Raw genomic sequence first — 13,100 nt, forward strand, 5'->3', positions numbered from 1 at the left:
TGCCTTGGCAATCTTAACAGGCTGATCCAAGACTACACATGCGTGAAATGAGCCCTGTTTCCCAATTACATGCCTCAAGTATTTATCATACACAAACTTACTAAAACAGTGTTGGATGGAACCGGTTCCCCTAACTTCTCTGCTAAACCTTCACCACATGCCTGGAACAAAAGATACATATTGGTCTGCAAAACTTATATATTTCTTAATTTGGCACAATTCTTCTTGACATAAGATTATACATTAGAATACTTATTGGTTAAAAACAGACACAAATGTATGTTACAGTGTCCTCACATGAGTATGTCACCCGTCACTGTGCATATTCTTTTGGAAAAAAACTAATCTAAAAAAGCAACATTTGCGCCTGTCCATAAATAATCAGTTAATAAAACTGACAATAGTATTATGTATCTCTTATTATGTCTGAATCATCTGATGTTGATCCTTTTTATATGATGGTCAAATGAGAATGCCTGAAACCATTTTGTTCCTGACGGATAAAGGTAAATGACATCAGCAAAAAAAATAATGTTAAACAACATGCTTTTCATTCCATCGGCATGCCATCTTCATTACATTTGCTTTTTTATTAAAACAAGGGCTGTTTGTAAAACACACATGCCCCCCAAATGGGCTGTCAGTTGTAGTGGCAGCCATTGTGTGAATACGTAAGAAACCATTTTACTGCTTCAGGTCACTGTGACCTTGACCTTTGACCAAGTGACCCGAAAATCAAAAGGGGTCATCTGCCAGTCATGATCAATGTATCTATAAAGTTTCATGATCCTAGGCCTAAGCATTCTTGAGTTATCATCCGGAAACCATTTTACTGTTTCGAGTCACTTTGACCTTGACCTTGACCTAGTGACCTGAAAATCAATAGGGGTCATCTGCAAGTCATGATCAATGTACCTATGAAGTTTTAATATTTTAGGCCTAAGCGTTCATGATTTATCATCCAGAAACCATTTTACTGTTTCGAGTCACTGTGACCTTGACCTTCAACCTAGTGACCTAAAAATCAATAGGGGTCATCTGCCAGCCATGATCGATGTGCCAGTCGTGATAAATGTACCTATGAAGTTTCATAATCCTAGGCCTAAGCGTTCTTGAGTTATCATCCGGAAACCATTTTACTGTTTCAAGTCACTGTGACCTTGACCTTTGACCTAGTGACCTAAAAATCTATAGGGGGCATCTGCCAGCCATGATCAATGTACCTACGAAGTTTCATTATCCTAGGCCTAAGCGTTCTTGAGTTATCATCTGGAAACCATTTGGTGCACGGACCAACTGACCAACGGACAGACCAACATGTGCAAAACAATATACCCCCTCTTCTTCGAAGGGGGGCATACAAATTCCTGTCGGACAGAATGAGCAATGGTCTGCAAATAAACGTCTGACTTTCAAAGTTTTCCTTGATTATGTCCAACTTTCCCAACACTTTCTGGGTGTTTGTCTGTACAAAAACAATTTTGTGCAATAAAGATTATCAAACATTTTGAAAACAAGAGATGTGTTTGTCAGAAACACAATGTCCCCTACTGCACCGCTTTGAAGCCATATATTTGACCTTTGACCTTGAAGGATGACCTTGACCTTTCACCACTCAAAATGTGCAGCTCCATGAAATACACATGCATGCCAAATATCAAGTTGCTATCTTGAATATTGCAAAAGTTATGGCCAATGTTAAAGTTTTCAGACGGACGCACAGACTGACAGACAGACAGACAGACTGACGGACAGTTCAACTGTTATATGCCACCCTACCAGAGGCATAAATATGATTAAAGCAGTGACTTTCAAGGCTGAGTGCATAATTCTGCTTACAACAACTGCATGCTCTTAAACTTATTTTTGGGGACACCTATAAAACACATTTCAGTGTCAAAGCCTTGGCTTACCTCAAGGCATTTAGTAGACCAGGCCTTAGTGTTGATATCAAGCAGATTCATTCCTGACCCATCACTGTAGTCTATGGGGGCATAGTCACCTAAAAACAGGCAGGCTGCAAAGCTGCTCACTAATGATATACGCTGAAAAAAATATCTACATATTATTTTAAACTATGAAATAAAGTTGAGTTCAACTCAATCAGTTATCATTCATACCTATTTCAGCTCATTTGTTTCAAAAGCAAAATTCTTACTGAGACAATTTATTGCATTTTTCTTCACCAAGAAGACACAATATTTTTGAGATTAAGAAAAACAAAATTTTCTTTAAATCAATCTGCTCCTCTCCAGATCACAAGAGACACTCCTGCACTTCTTCAACACAGCCGTAGCAGTCATGTCAATGGCTTAGTCACGTCAATGGCTTAACATCTACTTTTATAGGTGATGATACATTTAAAGTTTAAAATCAATGGCTTAAGAAATGTGAAAGTAGTTTGCTATATAAACTTACAGAATTTAATATGACGGCAATTAACAGGGTTAAGTTCAAGGGCATGTAACTCAGGAATAAGAGGACCACTGCACATGTAAACAGTGTCTTGCACATCTACACTTCACAGTGGTGACAATTTTAGTTTCAGGTAAATAGCTTGAGACGCTTTAAAGAAAATTACTCCACAAACTTAGAATAAATTATGCTTCTACAATAAAAATGGCTTAGTTCAATGGAACATAACTCATAAATTGTTGATCATTGGGCCTTTAAGTGTCTTACACATTTCACTTTCCAAGAAATGGAGTTGACATATTTTAAGTCTTAATGAAATAATTTCAGAAAAGTATCAGTAGTTGACTGCACAAACTTACTATAATATTTATGAACCAACCACAAACCAACTAATTTAACATCCGACCAAGCAACTGACAGAGTGACTCCAATATACCCACTTGCAAACATGTAATAAGATGCAATAAAAGTTAGACTCAACATTTAAACATTTAAGCACATAAAATTATTAGTTTAAACAAGACTATTGCCGAGCAATATATGTCCCCTACCGGCTCCACCATTGTCAGAAATTCCACCATTGTCAGATTTTTTTTTATTATACAGTGGAAACCCTCTAAACCGGATCCTCTCTGTTCCGGAATCCTCTCAAAACCGGACAAATTGTCCGGTCCCATTTTTTTCCCTATAAAACCATGGGTAAAATATCTCCTCAAGACCGGAATCCCCTCAATTCCGAATTCCGGTCATTCTTTGGATCAAAATTGGGTAATTCCATACGTAATTGTACCTCTCTAAACCGCTCAGGGCCGGTTTATTGCACCTCAGACCTAGTGTCAAAAAGTTGTGAATAGCGGATTTAAGACGCGTGAAATTAATAAAGGTGGTCAAAAATGTCTGTTTTTAATATAGGACGCCGTGCTAAATTTTAATAATATTTATGCTATTTAATTTTGTGTTGCTTATTACTATTTCGTACTAACAAGAGCTGTGTTTGTGAAACACAATGCCCCCTACTGCGCCGCTTTGAAGCCATATATTTGACATTTGACCTTGAAGGATGACCTTGACCTTTCACCACTCAAAATGTGCAGCTCCATGAGATACACATGCATGCCAAATATCAAGTTGCTATCATCGAAATTGCAAAAGTTATGTCAAAGGTTAAAGTATTGGGACAGACAGACACATACAATGACAGACATACAGGCCAAAAACAATATACCCCCGATCATTCGATCCGGGGGCATAAAATCTTAAATGTTATTGGTCCATATGGGACATGCTCAAACCCCCTGCAGGGTTTTCCTGGCCGTTTTGTGACCAAAAAAATATTGATGGGGGGGGGGGGGAATTTTTTCAAATATTTTTTTTTAACTTTGGTTTGGGAATGGATCTATTTAATGTAGATATGCCAGGAAAAGGCCTACATTGTGGCCCCTTACCTTTGTCTGCTGTACCCCTGTGTCTGGGCAACCTTAATGATCTACACCCCTGTGTCTCAAATCCCTGAGAACCAGTCAACTCACCTCTGTCTGCTGGTACCCCTGTGGATTTGTTTGGGCAACCTTCATGATCTGCACCCCTGTGTACCTCTCAAATCCCCGAGAACCAGTCAGCTTGGCCAGCTCCTACAGCAATCAATGGTAGGAAATACATGGCAGAGCTTTTGCTTTCCTTTTAAAGAAGACGGGCCATGATAATGTGTCCTCCCTTTAGACAATTGTTTTCTTCAAATGCTACTTAAATTTTACCTTTAAAGAAAGAAATGATCTTGTATTTCCAAAATGAAAACAAACAGCCCCATTTCATAGATGTGTGAAAAACCAGAGAATGGTTAGAAATACAATTATTGCAGATTATCAAACTTTAAAACAGAAACCATAGTTAATTTCACAAGCGGTTTACTTACGAAAAGTGGACATCAAGTTAAATGGCACTGCATTTCCAATGAGCATTTTTTTAATTCTAATTTTCTTTGATCTGATCAGAGAGCTATATCATGCCTCATAGGGCAAACATACCACCCATGTAGAGTGGTGTGATGCCTCATAGGGCAAAGATACCACCCATGCAGAGTGGTGTGATGCCTCATAGGGCAAACATACCACCCATGCAGAGTGGTGTGATGCCTCATAGGGCAAAGATACCACCCATGCAGAGTGGTGTGATGCCTCATAGGGCAAACATACCACCCATGCAGAGTGGTGTGATGCCTCATAGGGCAAAGATACCACCCATGCAGAGTGGTGTGATGCCTCATAGGGCAAACATACCACCCATGCAGAGTGGTGTGATGCCTCATAGGGCAAAGATACCACCCATGCAGAGTGGTGTGATAGGGCAAAGATACCACCCATGCAGAGTGGTGTGATTTAAGAACCGCCAGAAAAATCCCCCCCCCCCCCCTTACAGCCTTCATTAAACTCTTCATTTGTATGTAGATACAGCAAATGTATTAACTATTTGAAAAATAAGTTTTACATCAAAAGGGAGGAATTCAGCTTAAGGTAGTACAACTGTAATGGGCAATATTCCAAAACCCATTAAAAGTATTATTTTCATTAACTTCATACGATATGTGGTCTTATTACAAATTTTTAGGGTGGTTTTCCATGCACATTTTTTTTTCGTGATTTTTTCTGTATGATGACCCATAATTTGAATTTTCTTCTAAATTAAATTACCCCTGGGGATAAATAAATTAAATAAACTCATTTTTTTTAGTATTTTTTGTTAACAATGTTTGTATATTTAGTACAGGATATGATTGTAGATGATAAAATAACTTAATACAAGACATGAGTGATAACAATAATGAAAACAAGAGCACCGCCCTGCGGGTGCAGACCGCTCATCTATTTTTCTTTTTAAAGGAGTAGGGACCTATCTCAATTTCAATCACAAAGGAGGGAGGGGTGGAGTGGAGAGGGGTGTATAGCGTGGGGGTGTGGTCATTTATTACATTATCTTCCAAAAATGAAAAAAAAAATAAAAAAATTTAGGGGCGGGGGGATTCTTGGGTGGGATGGTTGGACGGTATTTCAAAAATAAAATAATAAAAATAAATATTTGTGTTTTTTAACCATGTTTGAAAAAAAACAAGAGATGTGTTTGTCAGAAAAACAATGCCCCCTATTGCGCTGCTTTGAAATTATTATTTTTTTACCTTTGACCTTGAAGGATGACCTTGACCTTGAACTTCAACCACTCAAAATGTGCAGCTTTATGAGAACGCGCTTTGAAATATTATTTTTTTGACCTTTGACCTTGAATGATGGATGACCTTGACCTTGAAGGATGACCTTGACCTTGAACTTCCACCACGCAAAATGTGCAGCTTCATGATAACTCTGCTTTGAAATTATTTTTTTTTTACCTTTGACCTTGAAGGATGACCTTGACCTTGAAGAATGACTTGAACTTCCACCACTCAAAACCTGCAGCTTCATGAGAACGCCGCTTTGAATTGTATTTTATTTTTGACCTTGACCTTGAAAAATGACCTTCACCTTGAAGGATGACCTTGACCTTGAACTTCCACCACTCAAAATGTGCAGCTTCATGAAAACGCCGCTTTGAAAACTTTTTTTGACCTTTGACCTTGAAGGATGACCTTGAACTTTCACTACTAAAAATGTGTAGTTTCATGATAACACCGCTTTGAAATTATTTTTTTTACCTTAGACCTTGACGGATGACCTTGACCTTGAAGAATGACGTTGACCTTGAACTTCCACCACTCAAAATGTGCAGCTTCATGAGAACGTCGCTTTGAAATTTATATATTTTTTTTACCTTGAAGGATGACCTTGACCTTTAACTTCCACAACTCAAAATGTGCAGCTTCATGATAACGCCACTTTGATGTTTTTTTTATCTTTGACCTTGAAGGATGACCTTGACCTTGATGGATGACCTTGACCTTGAACTTCCACCACTCAAAATGTGCAGCTTCATGAGAACGCCACTTTGAATTTATTTATTTTTTTGACCTTGAAGGATGACCTTGACCTTGAAGGATGACCTTGACCTTGAACTTCAACCAATCAAAATGTGCAGCTTCTTGAGAACGCCGCTTTGAATTTATATATATATTTTTTTACCTTGAAGGATGACCTTGACTTTTAACATCCACCACTCAAAATGTGCAGCTTTATGATAACACCACTTTGATTTTTTTTACCTTTGACCTTGAAGGATGACCTTGACCTTGAAGGATGACCTTGACCTTGAACTTCCACCACTCAAAATGTGTAGCTTCATGATAACGCCGCTTTGATTTTTTTTTTGACCTTTGATTTTGAAGGATGACCTTGAAGAATGACATTGACCTTGAACTTCCACCACTCAAAATGTGCAGCTTTATGAGATACACATGCATGCCAAATATCAAGTTGCTATCTTCAATATTAAAAAAGTTATGGCCAATGTTAAAGTTTTCGGACGGACAGACGCCATATATTTGACATTTGACCTTGAAGGATGACCTTCACCTTCACCTTTCACCACTCAAAATGTTCAGCTCCATGAGATACACATGCATGCCAAATATCAAGTTGCTATCTTCAATATTGAAAAAGTTATGGCCAATGTTAAAGTTTTCGGAGGGACAGACACCATAACTTTTACATTTGACCTTGAAGGATGCCCTTGACCTTTCACCACTCAAAATGTGCAGCTCCATGAGATACACATGCATGCCAAATATCAAGTTGCTATCTTCAAAAGTGAAAAAGTTATGGCCAATGTCAAAGTTTTTTTTGGACGGACGGACAGACTGACTGACATACTGACGGACAGTTCAACTGCTATATGCCACCCTACCGGGGGCATTAAATTTTTTTTTTTTTTGGGGGGGGGGGGGGTATAGTATGAGGGTGTTGTGGTCATTAATTAGATATTCTTTAACTAAAAAAAAAATAATGGGGGGGGATTGAGGGGGATTCAGGGGGGGGGATTCGGGGGGGGGGGGGGGGGGGGCATGGTTTGGGTGGAGTCTATTGTGGTATGTCAGGTAAGAGTTGTTTTGTCAAAGTATCAATTGAATCGAATCATAAATAAAAAAGTTATGGCAATTTTAGCAAAATTAAATAATTTGACCTTAAGAGTCAAGGTCATTCAAAGGTCAAGGTAAAAAACTTGCCATGTACAGTACACTCATGATAGCATGAAAGTATTTAAAATTTAAAAGCAATAGCCTTGATACTTTAGAAGTAAAGTGGATCTAAACACAAAATGTAACCATATATTCAAAGTTACTAAGTCAAAAAAGGGCCATAATTCCATAAAAATGACAACCAGAGTTATGCAACTTATCATTTAATGTCCCCTTATGATAGTTTGCGAGTGTTCACAGTATGAAAGCAATATCTATGATACTTTAGGGGTAAAGTGGACCTAAACACAAAACTTAACCAAATTTTCAATTTTCTAAGTATAAAAGGCCCATAATTCCGTCAAAATGCCAGTCAGAGTTACATAACTTTGGCTGCACAGTCCCCTTATGATAGTTAGTAAGTGTTGCAAGTATGAAAGCAATAGCTTTAATACTTTAGGAAAAAAGTGGACCTAAACAAAAAACTTAACCAAATTTTCAATTTTCTAAGTATAAAAAGGGCACATAATGCTGTCAAAATGCCAGTCAGAGTTACATAACTTTGCCTGCACAGTCCCCTTATGATAGTTAGTAAGTGTTGCAAGTATGAAAGCAATAGCTTTGATACTTAAGGAATAAAATGGACCTAAACACAAAACTTAACCAAAAATTTCAATTTAGTATAAAAAGGGCACATAATTTTGTCAAAATGCAAGCCAGAGTTATCTAACGTTGCCTGCCCAGTCCCCTCATAATAGTAAGTAAGTGTACCAAGTTTGAATGCAATAGCATTGATACTTTATGAGAAAAGTGGACCTAAACGCAAAACTTAATCGGACGCTGACGCCGACGCTAAGGTGATGACAATAGCTCATAATTTTTTTTCAAAAAATAGATGAGCTAAAAATAAATAAAGAAATGCACACAATCTGACTTCTGTAATTACTGAAAAAATACTGTAGGTACTGAAATAAAACATGTAATTGAAATTTTCTTTCAAATCATTCCTTTAAGTACTTACATATGTTTAGAACAACTTCATGTAATACTTGTTAGAATAAGTGACTCTAGGCAAGCCTTCAGCATTTTTAAAAATGAAAACATCATGTTTTGCATCCTCTCCACCACTGTTATTAAGCATTGTTAATTACACAAGTTTTACCCCTGACCCAGCAATATTATTTAGCAGAGTAGGCCTTTTCATTACACTTCTTGAAAAGAGTGGGCTCAATGTTGGACAGTTCTGGGCTTTAGCACAGTTGAAAGCAATTTTTTTGACACAGCCAACGGGGAAAAGCTGTGGGTCATTAGATCTTTTAAAGACAAATTCACAAATTGGAGCAACTTTCTAAGTGCTGCCACATCTACCATAGCATCTTGTGCATTGTATGTTTCACCAAGCAATTGCAAAACTAAATCAACTTGCTTCAAGGACTGCTTTGGATATATAATTTTCTGAATATTGATAGAGAATCGATAAAAGCGCAGTTATACAAAATATCAATTGCACTTACATTTACCAAGATTGAAACAAAAATTGTTAAATCAAAACGACGACCATTATGAACAACTTAGCACACATTTCGAAACTTTTCAAGCCAATGTATAATTCTTTAGACATCCACTCATATTGACACTGGCTGCACAACTTATCCACTGAATGTCATTGTCCCATCAGTCATTGAAATGCCTGTAACTTGTAAAGCCTCTTGACTTATTGGAACAGTTGGTGTGACGTATGTTGTGAACTGACTACCAGACTGGACTTCCACCGATGCATATGAGTAACCTGCGGGAGTTCCCTTCCTTCAACTGGAAACAAAGTTGACATTGCAATCTAGTAAAATATTGACATGCAATATCACATTTAGAATGCAACTTAACTTAACATAATATATTGGAATTTTATTAGGTTAATAATCATACTGCTGATCTACCAGCCATAAAATGTGTGAACTGCTGATCTACCAGCCATGAAATTTGTTTTAATATAGAAGAACAAAACCATGATGTTTTAAGAAAATTATTGCTATTTTTGACATATTATTTTGGCTATTATTCTAGGATTGGGAAAATTTTCAGGTAATTGGGCGAAAATACTTGTATTTTGAATTGGGAATGGGTCAGACATTCTACCCGCAGGATTTTTATAAAAAGGCCTGCCAAACGTTGCCTAACTTACACTTGTGAGATTGGCGGTCAACAAAGATAATTGGTTTTACAACACATTTTATATAGTTTGATGTTTTCCGTGTAATGATGCTAAAATTGATTGTTACCGCTGATAATCCAATTAATAGATTCTTACGTCATTATATTTAAGATAGCATCACTAGCTGCAAACCTAGCGGATTCAGTTGCAACTTGCTCTATCACCTCACCAGCTGGCTGTTCCATTATTTTTAAGTTGGTGTCCGATATTGTTTTGAGGTTTAATGTGGACAGGCTCACAGCATATTGTTTACACGGGATGGTCCATCTAGGCTGTCCACGATTGCTAAATGCAGAAACGAATATGACTATAGCAAATATGACTATAGCAAATATGACTATAGCAAATATGACTATAGCAAATATGACTATAGCAAATATGACTATAGCAAATATGACTATAGCAAATATGACTATAGCAAATATGACTATAGCAAATATGACTATAGCAAATATGACTATAGCAAATATGACTATAGCAAATATGACTATAGCAAATATGACTATAGCAAATATGACTATAGCAAATATGACTATAGCAAATATGACTATAGCAAATATGACTATAGCAAATATGACTATAGCAAATATGACTATAGCAAATATGACTATAGCAAATATGACTATAGCAAAGATACAAGTAAGCACAAGATCTAAAAAAATAGATACACATTTACTTCTGGTTAATGTATCTCGATGTTTACAGTAATTAGAGCATAGAAAAAGACCATAATATAATGATAATAATGCCCGTAATTTACATCTTTGAACTAAATGTCTATATAAATGATTATCATATGTGTATTTTATATAGACGCTCTGATCATATATCTGTGACCTTACCTGGTTCATGTTTTGTGTTGACAACAAAGCAGGTATTCCACTTTTCCAGGTCCAATTTTCATATTGTCTTTGACTGTGTGGGGTTAACCATACGCTGCAGTGTTTACCAACTGGCAGTCAATGTTACTGCACTCTACAGACATATTTTTATCTTTTTTGCTTCTTCTTTTTTACTTGTTAAACCTGTCTTTTTTGTTACGATTCACGATTGTTGTTTTTTATGTTGTCGCAAAAATGTATTACTTCAGGTTCATTTTTTACACAATTTTTAAATAAAAACCTATTTTGACGTAATATATTGTACTATGCATATTATCGATACAATCGATTCTTGAATTTTATAAAATATGTTTTTATACTTTGTTAATAATAAACCAAACAAAACGGACATCTCACGACTTCAGTTACGATATTTACTGACATTAGCCAACGTCAACCGATCTTACAAAAAAAGCGCGGGAAATGATAACAGTTGTACCACCTTAAAGCAGGAAAAATTACACCCCTGCATGCATACATGACATACCGCATGAGCATTCAGGGCTTGTGGGGGCTTTGTAAGGTCTTTCTGTGCGTCCTGCTTAGATTCAATATGTCTGGATAAATAATCATTATACAGTGCAGAATGAACAGTTTATTCCTTTTAAAGTGCTGAGAACAACAATACCTGTTATATAGTATCAAAGGGAAGAAGTAATTATACCCCATGGGAATTATGTATAAACCTTCTTATCACTACATTATTTTCAGAACAAACCAGTGTGTACACAGTGTGAACTGGCATGAACAATAAAACAAAAGCTGTTCTAAATCATATCATGAATGATGTTGCTATGAAAGTAAACAACCATAGACAAAACTTAAATAAAACTTCTTTTGTATTAATTAAAATTCCATTTGTCAAACTTTATGTCATCTAGCTTTTTGAGATTGTGTACTCAAAGATTACTCAAACAAGTAAATGAGCATGTGGAGCTATGATCGCTGACTATAAAATGCAAACAGTTAAAAATGGCTAGTTACAGTCTTCTAACACACTAGTCAATATGCAAATCTCTGTTACCATGGGACCTCCAACAGCTGTCTCTAGGGTACGTATCTGGTCTCCAGTGCTTGCATCCATCCATATGGGTGAGGCTGACACACTGAAACTGTCCTGAAAAGTGATAGCTGAGGTGATTTGTGATCCTTTCACTTTGTACATGCATTATTCCTATTTAAGCCACCTTTCCTTGAGTTTTACTTGTGTTGATGTATTGTTCATTTGTTGAAGTTTATAATCACCGAAAATTTTGAAATATTTCATCTAAAACAAGGCTATTGTCAAGAAATATGGTCCCCTACCGGCTCCACCATTGTCAGAAATTCCACCATTTTCAGAATTATTATTTTTTGGTTGCCATAGCAACCACAATTTTTGACATAGGAACAAAATGAAATGACCTGCATATTGTCCATATTGCCATCTATCCATGTTGCAAGTTTCATGAAAAAACATTAAGAAGTTATCGCAGGATCCAGAAAACCACACTTTTCAGCAGTATTTATAGTCTATTTGTTGCCATAGCAACCAGAATTTTTGACATAGGAACAAAATGAAATGTCGTGCATAATGTCCATATTGCCATCTATCCATGTTTCAAGTTTTATGAAAAATATTAAGAACTTTAAAAGTTATCGCAGGTTCCAGAAAAGTGTGACAGACAGACAGACAGACAGACAGACAGACAGACAGACAGACAGACAGACAGACAGACAGACAGACAGACAGACAGACAGACAGACAGACAGACAGACAGACAGACAGACAGACAGACAGACAGACAGACAGACAGACAGACAGACAGACAGACAGACAGACAGACAGACAGACAGACAGACAGACAGACAGACAGACAGACAGACAGACAGACAGACAGACAGACAGACAGACAGACAGACAGACAGACAGACAGACAGACAGACAGACAGACAGACGGACGGACGGACGGACGGACGGACAGACAGACAGACAGACAGAGCGCAAACCATAAGTACCCTCCGGTGAAATCGGTAGGGGACAATAAAAAACAAGTCTGAAATTTAAGTTACAAAGTTATAATTTGTACAAGTTTTAATTTAAGTAAGCTGCCATTATAGAAAATTTCATAAATTGTTGAAACAACAACTATTTAGTTATTATTTACAAGTGTGAAACATAAAGTGTTGGACCACATGTATATTCAAAGTGATAACCCTTTTTTTTTTTAATATCTCATGCAGTAAAGTTAACTTGAAGTTGCACTGGGATAACGAAATACTGAAGTAATCAAAGGTTATGAGTAATCAGGATTAAATACTTAAGGGGAAACTACCTTAAGTTGCTCGTAGAGTAGCCGCTCAGGGTGGAGATTCTTCAGTACAGAGTATGCTCCTGCTTTCCAGTAAACACTGCCATGTTGCTGAAACAGCACCAAGTGGGACTCAACATAACATATGAGTCTTGTCCTGGGAATACTAGGCTTAATGAATGTGCCTAAAGTGTCATCCCAGA

At 36.9% G+C, this 13,100-nt stretch overlaps 1 protein-coding gene across 1 annotated transcript in view; it reads right to left on the reverse strand.

The window, feature by feature from the left end:
• The window catches only part of LOC127852846 (xylulose kinase-like), a 35,537-nt gene that overhangs the window by 16,774 nt on the left and 5,663 nt on the right, over positions 1–13,100 (reverse strand). Inside the window, 5 exon segments of the mRNA XM_052386859.1 lie at positions 102–161; positions 1,914–2,045; positions 3,945–4,046; positions 11,631–11,723; positions 12,922–13,008. Of these exon segments, the coding sequence (XP_052242819.1) occupies positions 102–161; positions 1,914–2,045; positions 3,945–4,046; positions 11,631–11,723; positions 12,922–13,008 (474 nt within the window).

The sequence above is a fragment of the Dreissena polymorpha genome, chromosome 12, assembly GCF_020536995.1.
Source record: "Dreissena polymorpha isolate Duluth1 chromosome 12, UMN_Dpol_1.0, whole genome shotgun sequence".
NCBI classification, from domain to species: domain Eukaryota; kingdom Metazoa; phylum Mollusca; class Bivalvia; order Myida; family Dreissenidae; genus Dreissena; species Dreissena polymorpha.